This window comes from Odontomachus brunneus, unplaced genomic scaffold, assembly GCF_010583005.1.
Source record: "Odontomachus brunneus isolate Ranch 3 - 2012 unplaced genomic scaffold, Obru_v1 Obru_scaffold_005, whole genome shotgun sequence".
Classification (NCBI taxonomy): domain Eukaryota; kingdom Metazoa; phylum Arthropoda; class Insecta; order Hymenoptera; family Formicidae; genus Odontomachus; species Odontomachus brunneus.
In genome coordinates this window covers 3,069,837-3,097,355 of record NW_022639455.1, presented here as the reverse complement: position 1 = coordinate 3,097,355, position 27,519 = coordinate 3,069,837, and the positions used below count along the sequence as shown (strand labels likewise).

The 27,519-nt window shown below is 37.2% G+C and overlaps 1 protein-coding gene and 1 long non-coding RNA gene across 6 annotated transcripts; one reads left to right on the top strand and one right to left on the bottom strand.

Moving 5' to 3' along the window:
• Window positions 1-97: 97 nt before the first annotated feature.
• LOC116848190 (phosphatidate phosphatase LPIN2) lies at window positions 98-27,075 on the bottom strand. Of its 3 annotated transcripts, none has more exons than XM_032824026.1 (12): window positions 26,691-27,075; window positions 10,004-10,954; window positions 8,088-9,086; window positions 7,882-8,018; window positions 7,594-7,805; window positions 7,133-7,312; window positions 6,205-6,729; window positions 5,947-6,028; window positions 5,594-5,861; window positions 4,844-5,347; window positions 4,660-4,763; window positions 98-2,723 (listed from the first exon to the last, which is right to left on the bottom strand). In XM_032824026.1, the coding sequence occupies exons 2-12, from the start codon at window positions 10,190-10,192 to the stop codon at window positions 2,573-2,575; spliced, it is 3,351 nt and encodes a 1,116-aa protein (XP_032679917.1). In that variant the 5' UTR covers window positions 10,193-10,954; window positions 26,691-27,075; the 3' UTR covers window positions 98-2,572. The 3 variants fall into 3 exon arrangements, with proteins under 3 accessions (XP_032679917.1, XP_032679926.1, XP_032679936.1); XM_032824035.1 differs by having other exon boundaries at window positions 7,133-7,309; XM_032824045.1 differs by lacking the exon at window positions 7,133-7,312.
• LOC116848213 lies at window positions 10,949-15,375 on the top strand. 3 transcript variants are annotated; one of them, XR_004378927.1, is made up of 3 exons: window positions 10,949-11,188; window positions 14,598-14,749; window positions 14,885-15,375. It is a non-coding gene; the product is annotated as an uncharacterized LOC116848213 (long non-coding RNA). The 3 variants fall into 3 exon arrangements; XR_004378929.1 differs by lacking the exon at window positions 10,949-11,188 and adding an exon at window positions 12,094-12,139; XR_004378928.1 differs by lacking the exon at window positions 10,949-11,188 and adding an exon at window positions 12,331-12,848.
• Window positions 27,076-27,519: the final 444 nt, after the last annotated feature.

The window sequence follows — 27,519 nt, the reverse complement described above, 5'->3', positions numbered from 1 at the left end:
ATCTAATATATTTCGACATAAAATTGAAACAAGACAAAAAACATTTTAATTCCTTGTTGCACAGAATTTTTATTATTATGATCAAATGATAATTCGATTATGATGAAGTAGCCATTTTTGTGGTTTTTATTGTTCATGTTTTCAAAGGATACAAGACATACATTTACTACATATAGAAGCATAGCGATGTGCTAATACTGCTAAGACAAGAGAATTAAGTAAACTGAATTCGATGAAACATATTACATATTATGAGAATGAGATCATCTTACACAATTGTTATTGACACAAAGCTCAATCGACACTGCATCATTCCATACATAATACCAATTTTAACATTATCATGTTGTGTATAAAATTATTATCAAATATTTTCTATTACGTAGAAATTAATTTTATTTAGTAAGGAGATATCATATATAACAATTCTCCAATTGTACAAACATATTCACTTTATGTAATGTTATTTCGAGTTTTCAAGTTTAAATGTATATATCAAAAAATTGAAAATTCTATTAGTTTTATACAAAGTACAACTGTATGTTATGATAATACATAACTAAATTATAAACAGAATCAAAAGGAATTACAAAAAGACTGGATTTATTTGTACTCAAAGTAATGAATCATAACAAAACAAATAATATAATGCTACAAATTAAATATTTAACAATTACAAATATATAATACAAGCTTATTTCGTATAATATACACATTATACATTAAAATAATTATTAAATGAAACTGCATTCTCAAACAAGAATACAAAATCTATACATAATATCTAATTCCCAAATTCCTCCACTAAACTTATAAACTTTTCTGTGCTACATCACATTTGACTAAACAAAAATATTTAAAACTATCTGTAATTCGTTCGATAATTTTTCTATATCATTGCATTGCGACGAGCGCATCATCACTGACTACAAGTGCTTGTGTAAATATATACATTAATAAGAATCAGATAGAAAAATTAAACTAAAATCGAAGCTTATTTTATCATACAGATATAGAATTTGTATTCTATAGATAAATTATGTTTCGATCCTAACTTTATTCTTCTATCTCTTATGAAAATGTATATTTACATAAACATTTATAGTTTAATTATTACCTAATAAGATAATCTATTGTGAATGTAACTCTATCCTCTTTGGTTGGATGTAATTGTACCTTTATTACTTCAATGGCATCACTTTTGAGAAGCATGAGGAACGAACCAGTCGACTATACTTTTAAATTTAATCGAGCTAAAAAAAGAAAAAAAACGACCATTTAATCTATATGTCAATTATATTGTTTAGGTAACGTACGAAAGACAAAGGCTGGTAAAATGTAATATTACAAAAATCATAATTAGAGAGGACAATTAAATAAATTAAAATTATATCACGCACGATTTATGGAATACGGAATATAGGACACGTTCATATTTCGTGGGATTACGTTAACGCTGACGTTCAAAGGAAATCCACGTCTGTATACATTATCTACTTTGTAAGCCCTAGTTTGATCAGAAATATCACAATGTAAATGATATCCGTTCAAATATGGCAATTTCACAGCACGCTAACTTAATCGAGATCTCATACAAAAATAAATTACGATTCTCCGAATAAAAATAGGGAACGTAAGCGATGTATAAATACTCCTACTAACTGCCCACTAACATATCTTATATGCTAATTATGATGATACACTATCACTAATTACACTAAGCAAAATTCCAGCGCAGCTCAATGTAGAAAATTCACAGCATGTACGCAGACAATTAAAATTGCTTGTATAAAAGTCGCGCGCGCGCGCGCGCGCGTGTGTGTGTGTGTGTGTGTGTGTGCGTGCGGTGGTGGCAAGCAAGGCTCTTTAGCGCAATGAGAATGTCATTATGAGAATGAATACATAGATGACTCGTGCTGCACGCAAGATCATGAAATTTCTTATGGATATCAATTTTTTGAAGTGTATTTAATACCGAACCCGACGGCAATTATCGTTTATAGGAGAGCTTGAGAACCATGTCAAGCATTGTGTGTACAAGATTTACTTAAGTTCATCTGAAGCATACTTTTATCGTATCTAATTACTAGGCACGCTGTGTACATTGACAGGTGTGATTAGATCCAATTAACACATGGAATACACGTATATTCCAACACAAGAACTGTTTATTACTTAAATGTATAACGAAGTTGGAATGTTAAGCTTGAATAAATTTTACCCTTTATATCATCTACATAATGAATCCATAAAAGTATTACCAAAGCAATTTAGTTGATATTTTCTTTCTCTCTCTCTTTCTCTCTCTTTCTCTCTCTCTCTCTCTCTCTCTCTCTCTCTCTCTCTCTCTCTCTCTCTCAACGACTTAATATCCAAATAATATGTTTACATTTGACGAAAGCTTGAATAAGTGAAATACATTCGTATTTTCGAGATTCCTAACATGTTACATGGATAATCACACCTGCCAAGGCCACTACGATCGATGCACAGGGTATAAAAGTTAGCTTAAATATAACGACGATGGTTCGTGGTATAAGCGAATGACTGGTTGCGGAATAGAGTGAGTCTCCTAGGTAGCTTGAGTTTGAGCATAAAGTTCTTCGAGTTTTGGTACTTCAGGAATCGGCTCCCGCCAATATGCGAAGTTGCTGAACTCGTCAGCCGCATCCTCGCGCCATGCCGGGAACAGATGATCGACGATGAAACTCATGTTCGAATATCTGCAACGAAAGAAAAAGAATAAAGATTATTAAATACGTATGCCACAAGTTCGTCATAATGTCCGTCAATATGGCTGAAACAGGAATGTTTCAACTATCCGCGCGTGCCCGTAACCCGTTTATATAAAATTAATCAATACACGCGAACCAATGCGAAAACGAACGTAGTGAGAATTCTGTCGTATAAAATGTTGCTCAGCACGTAGATATTACACTGTTGTATGAAATAAATATATACGAATGTTAAACGAGGCTGGATTCGAATATGAAGCTTGTACAATGCGATAAATGGAGATACTTAGTATATATATAATGTAAACTGCGAGGAGGATGATTATGCTCCGTTAATCACACAAGTCATATTCGGTCATGAGCGAAACGAAAACCGAAAGAAAATAATGGGAGTGTAGCTGATAAGCTATGATCGACGGTACAAATGTGGAGAAACAGCAGGATTATAATTTATGATCGATAGTGATTATGTGTGCGTCTCAAGTGCTCAGTCAAACAATTATATGAATGGTAAATAAATGAAGAAAAAATGAGTCGGACAGAAGCTTGACGAACGCTTCCCGACATTTACATTCTTTCTTCTATCGTTCAAGTGACAATGCTTCAAAACGTTATGAATTGTCAACGATAATCCTTCTCAACTCTGCCTGAAACTGCATGAGAAGTGCGAGTTGTTTCCTGGTGATAAGATGTTAGGATGACTGAAAATCAAGGTGTGTCAAAGCGGTGACAAGAAGCGAGTGGTACAAACAAGTGCTTACCCTATAAATCATAAGAAGGTAGATAGGAGTTGTCGCACAACCAAATATCCCAAAACATAGTACAGTGATACTAGAGCAACTAATTGCGTTTTATATATATTAAACTGAACGTATGCGTATTGAAAAATTCAAATTTCTCTCCTGACTGTCATATCGCTCGCGTGTTTTCTCATTACAGTGCGTAAACACGTGCGTCTTTGTACCATGTCAATTGTTGGAAGATGAAGAGCGCAGATTGCGTTATACGTGGCGGTGTTCCAAGTATAACGCAATGACGCGTCAAACGCAGTTGGACATCGTCGATGTTACTGTGCGTTACTTCAAAAAACGATTGCAATTCGATTTAACTCGTACGCCTGATTAAAACTACGAATATGGTTGTGCCGTTATCAGTAGACGTTTGGCATGGGTTGTGGCGGGAACAACTCATTGACGATATTGGACTGACACGCGTAACTGTAATCACAGAAATATCCGACCTATCAATAACTTCTGTGAAAAAGCTTGTACTTTCTTCGCAACCAATAATTTCATTCCTTTAATGCTTAAGCGCTTACCACAGTTTAGTACAAAACAATATATCCAGTTTGTTTGTTACTTTAAGTCTCCCCGAAATGCTTAAGATAAATAATTCAGATCGTAAAAGTTTGTTAGTAAGTTCTGCATACGAAAGTTAGTTTACAAAAAAAGTTTAACAATTCAGCAGTAAGATTCCAATGTTGTGTTAGAGTCATGCGATAAAGATTGCAATTAATCTTGATTAATCATCTTGAGTATCATTTGTAGATAACATATAACTTCACTAACGATAATACATAGATAATACATATAACATATAACTTCACTAATGATAATACATAGATAAAAATAACAAAGTACTATGCGTATCTAATAGAATAGGTTACTCAAAAGGAGAACTATTATTCAGAAAGTTTACCATGGTAATAAGAAATGCTATCATGCAAAGAAACGAATCCCAAGATTCAAAGCTATGGAAAATCAAGTAATACAACATTATGTCCACGATTATTTGAGCAATAGTTAGAGATGCATACGATTCCATTCCCTAATTCTGCTATTACATGCTCCTTTTTACAGAAAAGAAATCTCACAAAGTGAGTTTATTATTTTAATAAATGATTAACAAGTAATGCAGTACTTACGAAGATTGGAATGTTTGTGTCAGCTCGTGCTTTAATTCTCCTCGGTGATTTATGGTAAAGATCCGCATTATAGGAATGCTTACTGCTCGATATGCCCACACGTCCTGCATGTATAAAATAATTTTTACATACAGTTCGTTGTTTATATTACGATTAACAATTGATAAAATATCGTTCCACCTACATTAATTCGATTTCCATATCCAGCATAAAATGGCTTAGAATCTTCAGGGAATAACGCTTGAATATCACTGAGACAAGATATCTTGAACTCCTCTGGTTTTTTCTCGATCACTTCACGGTGAAACGCTGAAATTAAGCTGGTGGGGTTCAAAAGCAAGGGGCCCTCTGGCAACGACAGGTCCCCCTGCCTTATGCTCTTCAGATATTCCCTGGTAACCTTAGCTTGGCCGATTGCTCTCGCCGATAGGTAAAGAAGCTTGTAGCCGTTGTTTTTGATTTTCGTGAACAGTTGAGCGACTCCAGACTGAGCCCAGTCTTTGCCAACTATTGGTAAAATGTGACCCAAAACATCCGATTTCGTGATAGTGCCGTCGATATCGGAGATGACGATCTTGTCGTCCCACTTCCACTTATAAATATGACACTTGCAGCGAGTTGTGCCCTGGTAAGCGGTGGTGACGCTGAAGACCACTTCGTTAGGACCATCTTTTAGACCGAGACTCGCCTAAAAAAATAATCGAAACTTATATATTTTTTTTATTTTCAAGCAATAGTTAGTTATTATAATATTAACTTAGTTAAAAAAACTTAAAACTAATCATCTTATACAATAAGTACAAGCACAGCTATCATTTCGTTGAGAAGCAATTTGTCTCCATTGAACGCGATAAAGAAAATTTGACTAAACAATTAAATCAAATTGCTTGATTAAGTCGATACTCTTGATATACGAGTATGTGAAAATACTCACTATCTGCTCGGATGACAGTCGCAAAGTTTTACGATACTTCTCTGTGGACTCATAATACGATCTTCTTTCTATGGGCATCTTTATACCGGGTGGTTCGTTCTGGTTGCTGTCGGAGTCCTCGCTACCACTGTAACCTTCGCCTTCTCTCTCACGCGCCTTCTCAGTTTTCGTGAGTGTAGTTTCCTTGCTTGCGGATGTCAATCTCGTACATGTCTCTATAGCTTCGGGTGTATTTGACGAATCTATAGTTTCCTCAGTCTTTGCTTCTCTATAAAATATAATTGATAGAATTAAAAAAAAAAAACGAAAAACCGAATCATGAAAGCAAATCGAGAAGTAATTAAGAGATCTACCTGTTAGTAGGAGGTACTTCTTCGTTTATCGCGGCCTTTGCTTCCAACGATTGTTCGGACGTTTGCATGGCAACTCCATCGGCTGTAAGAAGATTGACAGAAATGTTAAAAACATTTATATAACGTATATATAAGATATCGTGAAATAGATAATTAATAAGCAATTATAATTTAATTTCGAAGTATATGCAATTGCGATATTTCTATAAAAAAGAATCTGCAAGTTTGTTAGTACAGGATGAAATCCAATAAGCTTACTTTGACTAATATCCTGCGATTTTTTAGTAGGTTGTGTGGAACGTCTCCAAGAGAACCACGAGCTGTATCCGCTACGGCTTTCAGGCTTGCCACTGTTCTGTTGTTTCTTATTTTCGTGCATCAGTAACGGCATGTACAGATTTTCGATCGTACTCTGCGGTAAGTGTCTTTGGAAAACGGCGTAAGTTATTACTATCGGACAGGCTGTGGCCCAGTTGTAGAATTTTCCATTGATTTTCACGACCAAGTTAGGATTCTCGTACAATTTCGGATCAGCACAGACATCTTCAAACTGCAGTAAATTTTCGTGAAAAGCTTCCTTGGATGGTCCGTTCTCGCTGTCCAGACCACCGCACAGAGACAAACTTATTTCTACAGTGTTGTCAAATATTGAGTGCTTTGGTTCTTCGAAATCGCTGTCCACCGATTTCGGCCCACCAATAGCTCCCTCAACGCTGTTGGGGCTTTGAGGTAAACTCGGTCCATTACCTGATTCTGTGTCTTCTTCATCCACTGCTTTCCCATCTGTAAATACACGTATATATTGCAGTTGTGTACATAAAATATGAAATATTATATTAAGAAACAACACCTACAACCAGTTGGTTTTAATTAATTAAAACAACAAAAATTGCAGACTCTATTTACAAATATGCGTAGCTTCGTTAGTTATTTATTTTTCTTGTTACCACAACGGAAAGTTATATCTTACTGTTCTTAAGATACACATGTAAGAAATACAAATTTTACTATATTCTAAATCTTTAGTCAATAGTCAATTTTAAACGCCTATCTTGTCGGCAAAAATGTTCTCTGTGTAATTCTATGATGAAAAAAAATTTGGACAAAGTATAAATAAAATGTTAGTGTTAGTCTCGGTCGGGTATGTTCGCTACATTTACACTGAAGCAAAAGCGTTACCATATACCTTTAACCACTGTCGGGCCTCGATGTGAGGAGGGAAAATAAAGTGCCGCAACTTCGGGATCCAGTTCGTCGGCATTAAGATCGCTAAGATAAATTCCCTCTGATTCCGGATTGTGTCTTACGCGAGAAGTCTTCTTCATAAAGGAGAACATGCCACTGAGCATAGATCGGTGTGCATCTGCTGCCATTGAAAAAGCGGTTAGCGAATAGTTAGCGATCAAGCGACTCGGAGTTAGTTTCTTCCGTTGAAAAAGAAAGATTAAGATAAAAAGAAAGAATACTGGTATATTAAGATTTTATTACGAAGTCGCGACTGTTAGCCCCTCAAGACATAAACGAGTAAACGAAAGATCTGATAGTGGCGTTTTCCATTTAGAAATATACAATGTGGTGTGTTAATCATGAACCTCGTTTATAGTATGACTATAAACGAATAACTTAATGACAAAATTATATACTAACTGTTGTTCGGCTGATTAGCAGTCGCTGAGGAACTCAGCGAGTTCCTGTGCGACATATGCGCTGGCTCCGGAGGTGGGCTAGGCAGTTCACCCCATCTCCAGCTTTGCTGATGGCTCTTGTCGTCTTCCCTCTCGCTACCCTCCTGAGTGATCTTACGCATCTCGAATTCCGTGTCCGACTGAACGGGCGAGGACGGTCTGGATTCCTGATTTCTTTCGAAGATAACACAACGAGTCAATAAATATATCTCACGTATACCGCGGAAAAAACTGCATGCAGATCACATACTTTGTAACTTCCGTGTCGCTGAAGAAGTGAAAGTCGGTTTCTGGGCGTATTTCGACTGTGTCTTGAGGAGATATTGACATTTCCACTGAGGCACTTTTCTTCTCGTCTTCTGTGACTGGAGTGGGACTTTTCAGGATCTTCAATAAATACATATATTATGAGAATGGAACATAACATTTTTATTAGAGTGGTAGTGTATTACTTACAGTTTCGTTGATCGATTCCTCGGTAACAATCACATCGGTCTCGCTCATCTCCGTTTGGCTGCTGCTGCCATTGCTGGTCTTTCTCTGTGATCCTTTCTTCTTCATAATACTCTTCCTCTTGCGTTTCCTCTTGGTGGAACTAATACTCTTTATCTCTTCGACGTTCTCCTCCTTTGAGTTTTTCTTGCTCAAAGATGGGTTCGACTCGTCGCTGGACTTTTCTTTACTGCTGCTTTGAGGATCGTCCGTGATTGGCCTGAAATCGTTTTTCACCACGCTGATCTTGCGAATTCTCTCAGATGAGGTAACAGCTACGAAGGATTTGGGCGTTGACATCGTTACTTTGGGTTCTTCATCGTTGATGCCATCCATATCGAATATTTCATCGTCCTCGTCTTTGGACTTGTCGCGCTTTTCCTCCCATTTTTCATCTTTCTCCTTCCAGTCACTCAGTAAAGCTTTCTCAAATTTCTGTCTCTGCTCGATCGGCAATTCCGGGAAATTTTCCTTAAACAATCGCTCTTTGTCCTCTGTTTTTAAGGCGGAATATTGTTCCCTGATCATCTGCTGCTTCTGCAGTGTCGATATAGTGCCGAAGCTCTCCTTAAACATCTCGTCTCGCTCTTCCGCGGTCAGTGAGGCGATCTGTAACCACTTCTCACGATGTTCCGCAGGGAGATCAGAGAATTGTTCTATTAGGAATTTCTCTCGTTGGTCAGGCGGCAAGGCGGACATCTGCTCCCATTTCTCGCGTTCGATGGAAAGAACAGAATCTATGAGAATTTTTTCTCTCTGTTCTGGAGGCAGATCTGATAGGAGATTGAATCGTGAGGGTGGAAAACAGTTGTCATCTGGTATGGGTGAACAGGCCAGATGTGGTGGAATTTCTCTGTCAGTTGGTGATCCATCTGAGCCAACTTCTTCCACAAAAAAGGCTTCACCAGAATCCCCAAGTTTCATATGAATTTGCCTAGGTTCCCCATTTATCTCAATGTCCACCTGTAAGAAAAACAACTCTTGTAGCTAACAAAGTATATTTTAAGCGTATTTGCATATGTAAATATAAATAGTTAACAAATATATATATATATATATATATATATATATATATATATATATATATATATATATATATAATAAGTTTTAAATAAAGACACAGAAAAAGTGATCTCTGATATCTTTACATATATTTGCACAATAATAAATAATCTTATTAATAGAAAAATAGAAAACAATTATAATGAGAGAATACATAATGAATTGACTTTGAAAGTAATTCTTCCAATTAATCATCCAGAATATATCTAATGCAAAATATATTTAACAAAAAAGTAACTTCTAATATTTTTAGAACAGAAAATATTTTTCTCATATAAAAAGAAAAACCATTGATCTTTAACAACACTAATATAAAATCAATACATCTTACAACATAAAGATAGAAAATACAATTATAAGGAAAATACATAGCGAATTAATTTTGAAAGTAATTCTCCCAATTAATCACTCAGAATGTATTTAACAAAAAAATGTTACTTTTGATATCTCTACATCTTTAAAATCGAAAATATTTTGAAATATATTTATTTCAAAACATTTTTTTACAAAGATAGATGGTTCTTCTTTTTGTATAAAAAAAAAACCATTCATCTTAACAAAGCTGATATAAGAAATAATGTATATCTTATAAGATAAAGTTAGAAAACAAAATTATAATAAAAGAATGCATAGCAAATTATGACCTTGAAAGCAATTCTTCCAGTTACCCAGGATGTGTTAAACAGCAAAAACGTGAAAAACAAGCAGTATAGCAATAACTCTGATCAGATGACACACTAAATATTATATTTTGTCACCATTATCAGCGCTTACGCAGCGGTAAATTCCCGATAGTCTTTAATGCGTCGTAGACTCACCACTTTTTCTCTGGAGCGAAGTACGCCGAGCTTGCCGAAGCGGACGTGGAAAGGCGAGCACGAGAAGGAGCTGTCCGGCTGCTCGACGACGACGACGTCGATCGCACCGGTGAGGGTCGCCGCGTTGATCTCATTGTAGAAGTCGCGGAAGTTGCTGATGAACTTGCCGATGTAGTTCATACTGTACATCTTAAGTCCGCGCACCACTGGCGGTGAGATTCGACCAACAGAGGAGCACGATCAGCGGAGTATTCGAAGTTCGCGGTAGCGTTACGAAGGAGATGTATATCTGTCAGTCTTGCGACTCTCTCCCACGGCACGCGAGAGGGAGAGAGAAAGAGAGAAGGAGGGAGAAAGAAAGGATACGAAGGAAGAGAAACCACCGAGGGACACTGAGACTTTCCGACTCGGGAGATTCAGCCGATCATCTCCGGGACGTCGTGGTGTCTCGTCGACGACTCCCCCGACACGTCGGTCACAGGTCGCTCTTCGGCAGCCGATGACAACGTCTGGCGAGTGAGAAAACTCGACGACGATTCGTTGCGACGCTGTCACAGTGAGCTGTCAAAAGCGTCCGTGGAACCGCGAGCACTGTCGCAGCACTACGTGTGTGTTTGTCACGCGAATTTGTCGATTAAGACGTGACGCGCTTGACGACAGGACGTCGATGTGCAGGACACCAATGCACGCACGGAGGTCGGTGACGGAGCGTGAAGAAGTCACAAGCGAGATGCCTTCCGCCGATCCTTTGTTCGTTGACGAGAGAACGTACCTAAGAAACCCACTTGACACTGCCAGCAGACGGCAGCCCGAACTGACGTTGCGCGTGAGGCACGAGTCGACCGGGCCAATCGGCGCCGCGGTCGCCCGGTGGTCGATACAGCGCCGTATCACGTGGTAGGCCGGTGGCGTTAGCGCGCGTTTCGAACTGAGTGTCGCCACGGACGCTGCCTGAAACAAAGAAACGCGACATCATTAAGTCACTGGCGCCCTCACGAGTGCGCGCGCGGCCATCGATCAGCCAATCGAACGCGACGACGGAACGATTTCCGTTGCGCGAGCGCGAGTTAACTTCCGTTCAATCCGATGGTTCGCGCGCCAGACAGAGTGAATGGCCGTTCTGATCTGCGAGATTCGTTGACGAGTTTTACAACGGCTTGGTCTCTTCGAGGACATGAATATCAGGTAGATTATTCTTTAACGATCGAGATCGTCGTGGTACGTCAGCGATATTCCGCGGATTCGATATCTCAGGGCGCGGGGATGCAACGTAATCTTGGGTGAGAATGACCGTTACGAACCGCGTATCATATATATGTATGTGATGTGTATGATGTATGTGTGTGTGAATTTAGCGGTGGATGAAAAATTTGCGCTCGAGTAGTTAACCTAATAAGTCGGCTATTGCGCGTGGTTTATCGTCAGGTCGTCCTGTGAACGATATGTTAGTCGTGGCCTCCAAAATCGCGTTAGTTTTTCCTGCGGTTTTTCGTGTAACGACGCTATGGCCGACATTGCGATACGTCACGGTTTTGATCTTCGAGGAGAAAATAAACAGATGAACTTTTTAATTTGATTGTCGTGATATCTTAATTAATGTTGCCCCGTGGAATCGTGCCTCCGAGGCGCGGGGATGCAAGATAATTTCGAACGAGAATAGACATTACGAAACAATGCACTCGGCGTATAAATATATATGTGAACTCCGTGGTGGATTAATAGATTCGTGCTCGATAAGTCCGCCACTGTGCGTAGTTTATCGACGGGTCGCTGCCCTAAGAATGACGCGTTTGGCGAACGACGCTACGACTTTGATTTTTGAGGAGAAGATAATTGGGTAAACTTTTTAACGAGATTGTCGTGGTATTTCGTCGATACTCCGCGGATTTGAACCCTCAGAGCACGGGATGGAATGTAACATATCGAGACAAGATATTTTGCGTGTATATAAAATTGTGTATGTGAACTTGGAACGGGATGAGTTAATAGATTTGCACTCGATTGGTTAACTCGATAAGCCATTGCTCGTAGTTTATCGAAGAGTCACCGCCCTAAGAACGTCGCGTTCGTCGCAATGACGTTTTGGCCGGCACCGCGATGCGTCGCGACTTCGATCTTCGAGGAGAGGATAAACAGGTAAGATTTTAATAAAATTGCCGTTCAACGATACTCCGCGGATTCTAATTCTCAGGGCGCGGGGATGGAACATAATCATTAGCGAGAATGGTCGTTACGAAACGAAGTACTCTGCGTATGTATGAATTTGGTAATAGATTGATAGATTCGGGCTCAATCCATAAGTCAGCCATTGCGCGTACTGCGTTTATTCCCGGGTTGCCTTAAAAATGCGTTCGTCATGGTCAGTCATATAACGACGTTAAGACTGGCATCTAGACGGTTCTAGATTTTGAAAATAGGGTGTCAGGTGAATTTTTAAGATAGTAACATCTCAACGGATACGTCGTGGATTCGAGTTCTCAGTTGAGATAAAAACGACCGTCACGGAAGCGAAGTATCCTGACGTTGTCGGGCATGTATACGCATGAATTGGCGAGTAGACAAATCACGCTCGATCGATCAACTCAATAAGTCGGCCATTACACATCGTCTCTCGCCGCAATCTCATCGGGTCGTCCTGTCACGTTCGTCGCAGTGCGTAAATCTCGTTAGTTGTATTTCGCGCGAATCGCATCTGGCAGGAATAAATGACGCTCCGGTCGGCATCGCGATGCGTCACGCGCGCCATTCAGGAAAGCCCGACAACGACGGCGATGGTCCCTCCTTCGCGGAAACCCGACGCGTGCTGGCTTGAACCGGGCGAGTTCGCTCTATTAACGGCCATTAGGTAGGATTATAAGTTATTTCGGTCATCCTCGACGAGAGTCGAGCTCGTTCGATGGAAGTCGCGAAACAGTCACGCGACTGCGGCTTCGCGTTTGTTTCACGATCGATGCCGAGTACGATCGTGAAATATTTCAACCTTCAGCGAAGCATTTCAGCTCCATATTGAAGACGCGCAATATGGCGGGGCGACCGAATTTCGCGATCAATATCGAATTAGATCGCGTGGACGAGTAGATATAACGAGTCAGATATTTTCGCCGACTCAATCTCGGCCAGTAAAAAGCATGAAACGATCGCGGACAGTGAGCCCCGTTCGAAAAATATATCGCCTTCGACAGATATTAAAATATTAGAGAACTGTGGAATATTGTTACACTCTTGACTGTCGGGAATGTTAATTTTGATAATATGTGTATTTAAAGACCAAAACAATAAGAATATTCAAGTTTATAGATATGTGTTTTCTAGAATTGGATATTTATTTTATTTAATTCTGAACATTCTTATTGTTTTGATCTATTAAATACGAATATTTAGATTTAGATTTAAGACATAAAATATGAATATATTAGATGTATACGTTATATTTTGTGTAGAAAATTTAAATATAAGTAAATTTAAATATAAATAAATTTAAGTATTTAAAGACCGAAATAATAAGAATATTCAAGATCAAGTACGTGTCCAGAAATTGATATATTTATTTTACATTTTTTGATTAGAACAAATTATAAGGGTGACCATGTTTTAGTATCGCGCATAAAAAATTCGACGAAGAAATTTGTCTTCTCACAGCATTGTCCATTAAATCTTGTTTCACTGGAAGTAGCATAATACGCGCTTTCGATGCTTTTAAATGTCGCAATTTGAAATTCTGCTTATCGAATTCCGATCCCGCGTGTAAATTTACGCAATCAAAATTTTGCATATGTATTAAGAGTCAGGCGCATATTAAAGCTTATTATGGTTCCGCGGCAGTTTCTTTCAATCGCTGTTAATAATTATTATCGCTGTAAATAAAATGGCAATGCGTGTCTCTTTTTTATGTAAATGATGATGAATTTCCGTTCGCGTCTGCCTCGATATAAATGCTTCAATATAATTGATTAAAAATAGTTTATACACTGTCGTTATAAGACACTCTAACGATATAGAGTATATAAAGTGACGAATGCTACGAAACGTTGCTTATTAATGCACACTCGTGCAGTTATTGAACTGAACTTTTATTGATCGAAGTATTTATGTTCTTATCTCCGCACTTATATTGATCTATTCAGCCGAGTTGTTATACTTACGCTCTACGTTGCGAAATGTAGAGAAATCAAGATCAATATTAATGTCATGTTAAATCTTTCAATTGCATAGTCTTTCAACAGTACATTTGATTCAGATAACATTTATTAAGTATATTTGCTGAAATGCAGCGAAAATATTTTTTTATTCCTTACCCAGATAGCATAGAGAATTCAAAAAGAATTCAATCGTATGTTACTAATTCTGAGTTCATTTTCAGATGCAAAAAGAATTCTTTAAAGTTTAGTTCAGTGGAAAGAATTTTTTTTGCATCTAAAAATGAACTCAGAATTGGTGACATACGACTGAATTCTTTTTGAATTCGCTGTGCTATCTGGGTACTCAACGACTTTGCGATTTTTCTATTAACAAAAACACATTCTAATATTATTTTTCATTTCAGCTCGATGTTAACTGTCGAAATTAATTTAACTTGTAATACTTTCACTTACAGGTCAAGCCGTTCGCGTGCCACGTGGTGATTTTCCGTAAATTAACATGTGACCTTTACGTGGAATAATGATAGACCATGGAGAAAGAACACACGGAATAGGAAGAAAGAGTCAAAGCGCCTCGAATTCGCTTGGCCGCCATTCGGTTTTAAAGGTATGTGTAGGCGGCACACGTGCACGCACTGTAAAAATCTTGAACGTTGTACTTTGTTCGCGAAACTCGCGTGGGCTGCATGCAGCTGGCACTGTCAAGGTTTAATGACGGTATCGTCCCTCCTTTTCTGTGCAGCGCAGGAGTCTTCGCGATTGGACAATGGTCAACATAAGGGAACTCTCCACGGTGGTATCTCAACACATTTCAACGGCAGAACGTCTTGACGATGAGAAAAGCGATTGCAGGCGACTCGACACATGTCGGTGAGTCGCAACGCTTTTAAAAAGGAAAGATCCCGTCGCCTTTTCTTCATCGTAAACGCTCGCGCAACAATATTCGCTCGTGTCTTTTTTTCTCGCCACGTAATCGCTCCGATTCGCCACGTAATGATTATCTAGCAATTAATCGGTAACACGTTTTGCGATATATACATTGAACGTTTTCGCGTCTTGAACACGACTTTTAATACGGCTGATATTGTCGATATTATTCTCTTTAATATAATTTCTAGACTAGAAGAAAAAATATATAAAAAATATTCCGTGAATACTATGATAAAATATTTTCTTAAATCTAAATTCTTTTATTTAAATAGAATAAACAATTGACTATAGTTATTCAAGAATGATGCAACCTATAAAATTATGATTTTTTTAGTTTTTTTTTTCACTAATAGGTAGTCCATACGTCTTTAGTTAAAAAGACTTTTTATTTCCTACTAGTTGTAGATTTATATATCAGTAACAAGTAAATATGTTATACCCATGGAATAAATATTTTTTATTTTTAGGTATTTTTTCTCTCAAAGTAATATGCAAAAAATTTACAAAATTATTAATGTTTTAATACATACAATTATGCATACATAAATAAATAAATAAATTATACATACATAAATATTTTTTATATCATTTTTTGTTTTTTTACAAATGTAGACAACAGTTTACATTTGCACTGCGTTTCAGTCTGCACCATTCTCTAACGAATGACTATATCTCACACGACTTTTCGCAACGTAAATTACACGTTAATTAAATTTTATTGTGAGCGTGTGCACTACCGTATTTTACAGTCATTAGCCACGGAGCTTTGCTAACACGCGTTAACGGCGCTTGAGAATGATCGAATTTTATACGGATCGCGAATTACTAAATGCAGAATTTAATCATCGATTATCAAACGACCAGAGGTTGAATGCGATGAAAGTGCAGTAAAGCGTTGATAATGAATTCGTATCCTAATTCGCTTCCCGAAGTCGAGCGTGCGAACGACGGACTACCATTATCGCGTGGCAAGAGCCTACTTTGCTCCTCGGCTCGGAGAATAGCTGCGCAAAAAGGTCGATCACTTTCCTGCGGCTTGCGTAAAAGAGAAGGTTGCGCGAGTGAAACGCTCGCCGCATGGCGACGGGATCTACTTGCTGCTTGTAACGTTTAAATTTATTTATCTGCATTGGCGCCTTACGAAACTGCGCATTTAGCGCGGATAATTCTCAGTTTGTCCTCGGATTCTCGGCAAAAGTCACGTTTTTCGTAATTCCAATCACGAAAGGAGCAGGACATTTTTAATCCTCGTACGCATTAACCTTGTGCGCGTTGCTTGTTTTTATTTCGTTTCAAGGATCTGCTTGATTTACGTATGTATCAGATATGTGTATAATTCATAAGTTATATAATTTCATTTGAATTCACTTTTTATTGAGTAAAATTGAAGTCGTCTACAGAAAAATATATTCATGTATTCACAATATTTTCATGTATTCAACATTTTTCAGTTATTAAACCCGGTGTGAAGTATATTGGGCTAGAGTCACAGCAGATCCTTAGGGATCTAGATGACTCAAAATGCTGTAAAGCAAACTTACTGCAATCTATTGCTATTATTAAGATAAAAGTACCAATTTCCGGACGTGTATTTAATTCTGGATATTCTTATTATTTTCATCTTCAAGTACGAGTATTTAAACTTTCAACATAGAATATACAATATGTATGAATAGAATATGTATATATTAAATATTTATATATATATTTTTGTTAAGAATTTAAATATTTATATTTTAAAATCAAAATAATAAAAATGTCCGGGCATTGGCACTTTTATCTTACTACTACTATTTTTCTGCGAGAACATACTCTGAGAAAAAAATATTTAAAAATTAACAAATTAAATTTATTTAGGTGGGTATCATTAACATATCAAATAAAAATCTTTTTATTTAAATAAATATGTTAATGGTGCTCACCTAATAAATATTTGTTAATTTTAGATATTTTTTCTCAGTGTACATATTGAAATATGAACGACGTTCGCTGCTTGGCGCCGTTTTGAAAGAAGTTACGTCTCGCGTGAGCCACTTCTATGCAAATTGACTAGCAGTTTTCTAGAAAAAAATTCGCGCAAATAACGCGGAAATTCGAGGTAACAACGATACTACGAAACAATGTGCGTGAGAAGTTGGCGGTTAAAGTTTCAACTCACGTCTCAAGAGTACAGAGAGCCATAAAAATTATCGATTATGCGCTCTCTCGCAGAAAATGTGTATGCTCCACGACCTCATCTTTTAGTCTTCGTAACTAGAGAGAGGTTTGCCTCTTTGACTGATAAATAAGAAAGTTTCTCAGCGGTTCTCAACGTGTCTCGGTATTCTCCATGCGGCAATCGCTGTCTTCATCAGTCAATCATGATTAATGAAGACTGTGACTCCATAATTACTCATCCAACCATTATCCTGTTTATAAATTGTCGTATAAGTCTCATACACAGGATATTCGAATCTCATGCGAACAGATGTTTGCGTTGCAACAATTTGGAAGGGAGAATTTTCACGAATGGGTGCTTCTAACAAGGTTATTAAATTTTGCGCGTCGAAGCGAGCAGACTTAAAAAGGAAAGAGATATACAGACCATCAGTTGGACCGGTTTCAAAATGCCGAACAATATTTTCGCGAAATTACATGTCGGGAATATTCCAACGTGACGTTCGTCTGTCCACTCGTTCGCTCGTTGTTGTGACATTGACGTGACGAGTGTAAATTTCGTTAACGTCTACGTCCTATCGTCGATAGAAGGGTACGCGAGCGCTATTAATAGATGCAGATAACAAATACTTAACATCGACCGGGTCCAAAAACGAGCCGGATCGATATCTCGTGTGTCGCTCGAGATATTTTTAGGTGAACACTGCAAAATATATGTTAATCTCATAAGTGGTACATGAATCGTAAAAGTAGCACAGATATCAGTTTCGCAACAGATTCATAACTACACAAAGAGAAGTTTATAACAAAAATTATTATAGGATTTTGTAACCGAGAAATAGGTCGAATATTCTCCAATAGTCGACTATCCTTTCATTTCGTATACTAAGAGAAAAAATGCCTGGAAAATAAAGCATATTTCTTCGGTGGGTGCTAACAATATATTTACTTAAGTCTAAATTTTTTTGTTTAAATGGAATAAATCACTTTCGTGAAAAGCAACATGCGGTGCGTTTTGGGAAAATATATTTTCTCATTGACAACAAATTTCTTTTTCTTCTCAAGGAAAAAATAGTACAAGTAAATGTATATTATCAGTATCCACTGAATAAATATTTCTTATCTCTTTTGATGTTTTTTTCCTTCAGTATATGTATTATTTATATTTTAGAAACACTAGATACTACTATAGCATAAAACATCGTTTGGCCGAATATACACGTGTATCTATAAATTCCTTTGTCTTTAAGATAATATGACAATAATTGCGATACAAATTGTTCCGGTTACAAACAATTCGCGGTTCATTACTCCCCGCATCAGTAAACACGCGTTAAAAGCATGTCGAGGCTCAACGAAACGTCCCGTACGTTTCCCCTCGGAATGCGCCGAAATGCAGATTTAAACACTTGGACGATTGCCTAACACGCGCTATCGCGACCATGGCCAGGTGACGACGCGAACGGTTGGGCGATTTAATGATTGTCGCAAAAACATGCGAATTTTTAATTGTGACAGATTACGAAATATCTCTCTCCGTTTTGTTGACATTGTTTGATATTTCCTTTTACACCGCAGTACATCGACCTGTGCCGTTTCGTTACACAATGTCTTATCTGTTGTTTACCGCTGCGATATATTGCGATGGTTTCGCGAGTCATTCGGCCAAGAGCCAAAATCTCGCGAAAGACTTTCGAGCTAGAACGCGAAGTCTCGAGGTCGCGCGCGCGCCACTAGTCATTGTTGATTCGTCGTCGCGGTTCTCAAACAGATGATGACGTTTGTGGCCGCTTAGTATTGCTCGTTACAAAGTGAAGTAACTGTAGAAATGAATACACGCAAAATAAATGTACAAGTACATTTAGAAAAATGCATTCAAGTAAATGTTACTTGTTTCATATATTTCGTAAATTTATATATCCGCTTATATATCTATCGTAAGTTTATCATATTAAATATTTGAAACTTTATTTGTGGAATATAAGATTTATTCGCAGAAGTAAACTTTATATCCCACACATAAATTATCAAGTATTTTTTTCTAGTATAAACATCAAATTTATTCAAAATATATTTTGGATCTTAGTAAGTTTGGCATTTTTCTATTAAAAATATTAAATCACAATAAAAATCCGGTTTGCTTCTATTATATAGAATCGAAGTAACTTTTCTTCGGTGAAGTTTTATACGGCAATGAGCATTTAGAAAATTTATGAATATATTTTAAGACTTTTAATATGAAGATATCTTTTGTTGAAGATAGCCAGTAAGGGAGAATTGCCGAAAAAATTGTAACTCATAAATTTCTTTATTATTATTAAATATGAACATCTAACGTTCAAAATAAGAAATAAATGAACAATAAGAAATATAAACAAAAAAATATCAAATTTTATCTTATTTTATGCGTGTTATAAACATTCGAAAAGATCAGATGTGATTTAAGAGACCAGTATGATTTCAACAACCCTCTCTCTCTTTCTCTCTCTCCTATTCAAATTAAGCAGTTGCATTTCGTAGTAGAATGATAATTTTCTATATGTAGGCGATTCGCGAAAAATAAACAAATATTTTGGAAATTTTCGCTGCGGACTAATAAAGCTTTTGAAAATAATTTTTATGAAAGGATTTCATGAAAAAGATTAATTACCGTTTGCGATGCGAATACGACGTAAGCACGGCAAATGATGTTTCTTATCATCGATGTGTGATGAGTCATCGTTCGTTTGAGACGGTCAAAGTCACGATTTATATTAACACGGAAAACATAAAGCGTGAACTCGGTGATTCACGTTAAATTATCTTCGTGCCTTTCGTTCCGCCACGGCAAACGATTTTCATGACACCTTTTTTGTTTTACCTCTTAATTATATATAACTATATAATATATTTATATTATATATATATATATATATTTATTTATTTATTTATTTCGGGGAGTATACGATTGTTATTAATAGTCGTTAGTTGAAACTTCTTCAAGTGAGATATTTAGATTTGAATTTAAAGCTTGAATTCAAATTTGAGTTTAGATCTAAGTTTTTCAATTTAATCGTACGATATGTGTGACATTGTATTTGTAATTGTGATTCCACTGAAAAACTTACGTCTGACTCCAAATTGAAATCTGGAAATTTCACTTGAAACAAATTTCAAATAACGACTATTAATACGAGCCTAAGACTCGTTGAACTTTGTTCTTCTTCCATATCGAACAGATCGCGCACGATTATTAATAACCAAATTAAAACGATGATTCACCGTATATCGCGATATACGGCTTTATTTTAAATTTCTCCGTAGAGTATATGAAATTAATTCATCTGACCCTTGCATCATGCGATCATGCGACAAACACGCATCTGTGATTAATCGTGTCACCCGATATTATTTCTCGCTATTGATCATCGTCTCTTTGTGTCGTTATCTCGCGCGGGGATTACCTTGTCGATAGATTGAACGAGTTTCCGACGGACCAATTTTTTAATTTAAGAGAGAAAGAGGGAACAAAGAGATAGAGACACATGTGATTCCCTGGACGATGTGCGCCGACTTCCTCGATTCGTTCGTGTGACACGTGCGTTATGTAATTTCGTTCGATGCATATATTTACATAATCTGTACGCAATCCACGCACCATCACCCTCTCCGCCCTCCGCTCCTCTTGCCGAGCAAAAACTGAGGGCGAACTGTTACTCGTGGCGAAAGTAATTCGGTCGTAGAGCTACCGCGTGTTATTAACTCTTCCTGTTTCATGGCTAAAAATCGCACCGCACTTAATAACTGTCGAATTGCCTCGGCGACCAGTTTCCTCGTGCGAAAATTCTGGGACTTAATAATAAGTCGCGTACGAATTCACCAAGTCGACTTACGTTGTGCCAGCGAGACTGTGTGACCATAAAATATGGCTTTCTACAATTAACGTCGCGGGAGGAAAGTCGATCTCAATTGCACCTATGTGGTTTCTGACACATTGTTCGTTACGGCGCGCATTAATTAGTCCCCTCGATTTCCTCCGAGAAATTAACGCGGTTGAGTGCGGTGACTGTTACCGCGGTGATTGACACCATGATACTACCGTATCTGAATAAGTTGGAAAGTATAATTAATTGTGTTGTGGAAAACAATCGCGATTTATAGAGAGGCAATAAAACGAGGTGAAAAATATATCTATCTACATATAGAAAAATATAATTCTATTGTTAAGAAAAGCGATCATTTAGTTTTTTATTCTTTTAAGTAGTGATTATCTTCAACAAAGAATATTTCTTTTTGATAACAATCTTAAAATATATTTGTCATAAATTTTGTTTAGAGAAGTTTATTATCACGTATGAAAAAAAGAATTTATTCTCTTTACACCGAGAGAGATATCTAAAAAATAGTAAATATTTAGTTGGTGTATATTAACAACATATCTACTTTTTATATAAAATATTTTTTTAAATAAGAAAATATACATTTTCTTAATATTCTTTAAGAAAAGAAAACGTTTTAGTTTTTCATAAGCAATTGTTTATTCTATTTAAATAAAAAAATTTAGATTTAAGTAAATATGTTATTAATATCTATCAAATATTTACTATTTTTTAAATTTTTTTCTATAAGTACACAAATACACATATTGTAAAACTCTATCGGAAAAATAATTCGACTCTATGTAATGCAAATTATGTTATGCAAATTAATTTTTTTTTTCATTTTATATTCTTGATTGAAGTACTGACCTTACCAGAATTCAGAATGTATTTTGTAAAATTTAATGAATTTACAATAGAGATTTGATATATAATCTTCGGAAATAGATAACACTTGAAACAAATAACATTTATTTGAACGTAATACGTATTTTTCTGTGTATGTAAAAGATGTATCTGTTTGAAATTGTATTTATTTGCCGTGTCTCGGGTAATTCAATCGTCAGTTGAGCTTTTGAACAAACAGTGGAAGTCAGCGCGATAAGTAACGTGTAAGAAGCAAACAAAAGAACTCGCGATCTTCTCGACTCAAATAGTATTCTAAACGTCAAACCCGTCAAGATGGATCTTATGTCCGAGTCGTCTACAAATATCTTCCTGCTGACGTATTTTTCTCAGCTCCGATTGTAATCTAGGTCACGCAGTTTTACACTGACTTACTTCAACGTGCTCCAGTCTACTTCGCTTTACTTCATCCCGATACAATCTACGATATTTTTGATGATCCTCGCGTTGTTGACGCCCGATTCGCGCGATACGCAGCAGCGGATCTCGTGACCCGTTGTTTTAGGACCGTGGTGAATTCGCGTGACCGACATCGCCGAATAACGACACAAAAGTAGAATATCCGGATGCGCGGTAGAGATGTCGGCTGGCCTTCATCCAGGTGAAGATTCACTTGGCCATGGACCTGGCACTGAATACACAATCACGGGTTTACGTCTATTTTCGATCGTCCTTACCGCAAGGACAGTGTTTGGGCTTATCGCTTTCTGCTGCTTCCTCGCGAAAATCTAATTTTTAGAAGAGAAAAAGAATCTGACAGAAGAAAATCTGACAGAGTCAGATAACGGACTGAAATATAGGGACTCGGTGTGACGATATTCGATTCATGAGGAACTCGGGAATGAACTCGTGTTGAATATTCCGTGACTTATGTCAGCGTTGTTGCACGACTGAGAATGCATATTCATCGGCCGCGAATGTTTCTTTCAAAACACTCAATTTATTTCAGATTGGGGAGAGGGATGGTTACGCTCGTTTCCGGGGCTTATATCTCGTTGCGAATGAACTTCTCTCCTCACATGTGTCTCCTTTCAGTCGAGTTTCGTTTGTACGTGATACACTTTCTCGGAATACAGAGATTTCGAGTATGTGATCTCTGGCGTATCTCACGCGATAGCCTTGAGCTTTCGTTGATTCAGCGCGTCTCTCCGAAATAAGATCAAAGCGCAGGAGACGCGAAGTTAGTTTCACCGAGCCAACGCGTACACGAGCGGCAATGAAGACATTATGCAATGGGCACATTCACGAGAAAATCCTCATTTTCGAGAGGGCCCTTTGATCTTGCCTAACTCGCGCGTTTGTTTTCAACGTGAGCCACGTGTATTATTGCACCATAATTGCATCACGCCAAATACGAACAATCGTGCGATGCTATCGAGAGCTACGTCAAAGGTACGAATTGTTGAAGTTGTTTCCTTCTGCATTTATGTTAAATATGTTATATATGATATAAAATAATGCATATAAGATAGATTGTAAAATGAAATATTTTAGCTAATATAAAAATGGAATGTTTTAGCTAATATAATTACTTTTAATTGGGACAAATAATTTTTTTCAGGCCAAAAGAGCAATAATATTCGTTAATTTATTTAAAAAAAAACTATTAAGTGAATATGTTTGAAAATATCATATGTGCACGCAAAAAAAATTTCAGTTGGTGCAACCAAATAGAAACAAACTGCAAATTAGGTGACCAGAAACGATATCTCTGTTATGAAAAGTAATATTTCTGTTGTCGCAACCGTAAATATTCGTCTGAAGATTCAATGATATTAGAACTCGGTTGAGGCAACTGAGAACAATTGACTATACAGGAGCCTCATAAAAGAATTTTTCTGTTCCTACAGCCGAGTTTTCGTTTGATCTCTGAGCAACCGAAAATTTGGTTGCACCAACAGAATTATTTTTTCCATGCAATTAAATAATATACTTGTTTAAAAATTTTTTTAAATTATTTTGTACGCGCGGAAATGACGTCACAGTATCCATTGTTTGCAGCTCTTCACAAAAAAATTTTGATTTTTTTAAAAGTGGGCCAAAAAATTTCATTGTTTGAAAGTAAACTAGATATTCATTGAGTGATTTTCCTTAAATAAATTTTTGAACATTGTTGCTTCTTTAGCTTGAAAAAGTAATTTGCCTAATAATTTATTGTTTATTTATAAATCAAAAGTTGTTTGATGAAGTAAATTTAAAAGGAATTAATCTCGTTTAATCCGACGGATAATCTGATAAAATGTTAAGATTCTCGAGTACCCGGAAATTCAACTCGAGATTCCGAGACATTCCAATGTTTAATCATGGATCAAAGTTCGCGATGCCTGTCACGTCATTGGAAATTTGTCGTGTCATTATTGTGTTTCATTGTTAGCGTACCTTGGCAGAAACAAATATGAACAGAACACTTGTGGACGCGTTTTTACCGTCTACAATTTCCCGCACTTGCATTGTCGCACGAGCGAGCCTATTATGCCAACAAAGTGCTCAACGGGATTGCATATACCGGCGATGTCTACCGCAATGTGTAAACATGTTTTCTCTTTTACAAACTCGTGAGCTTTTCACTGATGTCATCGAATGAACAAGGTCCGCGTGAATGTATGCTACGAGTGTCATCGGGACGAGAATGACGAGCTTTCAGCGAGCTCAAAGCAGATTGATGCAATGAATTGCGTGCGATGATTACGCAGACCTTGATATTCATCATCCCGATTATTTGCTTCTCGCGTGGACTCTCTCTCTCTCTCTCTCTCTCTCTCTCTCTCTCTCTCTCTCTATCCTGTGTAATTTTAAGGACTAACGGGAGAACATGTAAGTCGTTGTTTACTCGTTTCTCCAATCGTACAATGCATTTGCAATTGTTATGACTACGTACGCTTAAGTTCGTAAATTAATTCAGGTGCTAGTTTCAGTCTGTTATGAAGGTAACTTTATTATGCAAGATTTTCCGCTTTTAATCTTATAGCATCAGACTGTTTTATACTTGAGTTTTTTATATGATTCATGCATGATTTTGCATTTCGTGGGAGGTACGCGTGAGGATGTTATCAACCGCATATGACAAATGCATTGAGCACGATGAGCGCAACATTTTCTCCGGTAACTGAATAAATTATTTTTGCTTTAATCGTTGACGTATAAATGACGTTGCGTCTCCGGTCGTGGTGTAATAGTTCATAGCCCTGATATTTGCCTTCGAGTGCGTAGATTCGTTGACGTCATGCATGTAGATACATGTAAAGTTATTTAAATTAGCCATTATATATATATATGAGTTCGAGCAAAATATTCATGCGAAGTAGATGCTTTCAAACGGTTTCATTATGATATTATCGCGTCTTATCCGCTTTTCAAACGTTACTTCGCATTCCTTTGTGGCGAAGCTGGCAATGATTAGTGTAAACAAAATTAATGACGTGACTACATAACACGTCTATATAAATTTTCATATTTCTTAGTCCATGGAATATGTCTCTAGGAAGATTTACTAGCCGTAACCTGCTCGCTACGCGGCTTATTACAAGATTTCAGTTCGTGTAACTGAAATTTGCTAACGAGAAATAATATTTTTGTTATTATAATCAAAAACATCCATCTGATAATTCAGTTGCATTAAAATTATCTCGCCTGGAGATAACTAGGAATTGACTACGTAGAAATCTCCAGGAATCTTTCCTATAACCAAGTTTTCCTCTTAAATACAGTTACACTAACGGAATCGCGTTTTTTCCATACAGAATATTTATGTCGCGCTGAAAATATTCGCATTTACATTATAAAAAATATAATGCGCATTAAATAAACTGTTTTGCAAAGTGTTTATATGTCACGGCAAGATATTCGAGCAGCTGATCAGTGAGATAACAAACAATCTGTTTGTTCGAGCTCTTGCGCAGCTAGTGCGCTTACGTAGCAAAATCACGAGTCTATGAGCGAACTTTGCGCGGAAAACAAAACACAAACAATAATACTGTAACGAACAAATCTGTAATGATCCGGTCGGAAGACTCGTTTTCGATAACGCGCGACGGTGATCGTCATTAAACACGATCGTACTATTTTTTTTCGTATTTCTTGTACATATATATATCTTATATAAATAAGATGTGCTGCTTTGTTTTACTAGCAGGAAACGTAACCACGCATACATAGGAATTTTTCTGCAAACTTTCCGTGTATTTTTAGGCTTCCAAATTCAGTTGTAAAGATATAGAAATGTTTCTTGAAATTTTCGTTAGCCAAGCAAACACGCGTTACAGACTGCAGAACTTTGGTATCAAGTAAATATTTATGCCAACTGATAGAGAGCTTGAGATTATTCCTTACACGTACTTTCAGTGTGTAAAAGCACTTGCAATTTTGTGCAACCAATATGCGATGTAAACTTTGTAGAAAAAAATCAATATTTCATCGGTAAAATTGTTGAGTATCTATATAGTATCTTCTAACCGACGTACTGTCTTGGAGGAAAACAAAGTACAAACAAAACTGATCGTTTGAACTGCGATCAAATTACAACTTTTATTTCTGCTTATCGATGACGCATGTTTTCCGAGTCCTTAGAACACGGTATCTTATGACGATAGTTGTTCAAGTTCGCTTCATACAGTGGATAACTGTCGGAAATATCAAGTCAAGTTGGAAACAGCGACTTTCCATACACAGTGGCCGCGTTATTATTGCTTGTGTACTTACCGCGAGCGAAAAGTGCGCGGGAAACGTCGAATACGTGGATGTGGGCGCGTGTGTACTATTAGACGTCGGTGACGAGTTCGGCGATCTCGTTTGAGAATGCGGGAAACTTCTCCGACAACGACTCCGTCGGCTCCTCTGGCTGCTCGTTCTCGAGGAAGACGCGGACGAGCGTACACATGCGTTGCGTTCGAGCAGTTGCGCTTGACTGAAGAAACGGCTTCGTTCTCGCGAGAGCCAATCGCGCGAATCGCTAGAGCGAGTACGCACGTGCACACAGCGTGTGTGCGTATGCGTGTATGTGACTGGCGTGCGTGTGTTGGGTTGTGAAAGACGTGTGCGACACGTCCGGCGTGTAGGAGCGACTGAAACAAACTGAAGCCGCAGCCGAGCGCGGTCCGGTGTTTATCGTCGTGACGGAAACGGTCTCGGAATGTGTGTTAGTCGTATACACGGTGTTCAGGAAGAAAGTGTTGTTAGAGTATTCTTTTTTATCGACGCGATCGGCTGGAATGCAGTTGACGCTTCGTTGCATCGTGCTTCTACCTACGTTCGGAGAAAAGTACATGGCGGTAGTAATTATATAAATTGCAACTATACATTGAGAGAAAAAAATCTAAAAAGTAAAATATTTGGTGGATAATGGATAACATAACGGTTTGAATCTAAATATTTTTTATTTAAATAGAATAAATAATTACTTTGAGAAAATGAAGTTTTAAAAAAATGAAAATTCTTTTATTTAAAAAATATTTTATAGTTTCTTAATTCTCTGTGTATAATAATCATTTAGCTTTAGTTGCAATAATTGTAGAATAGTTTATTAAATTGT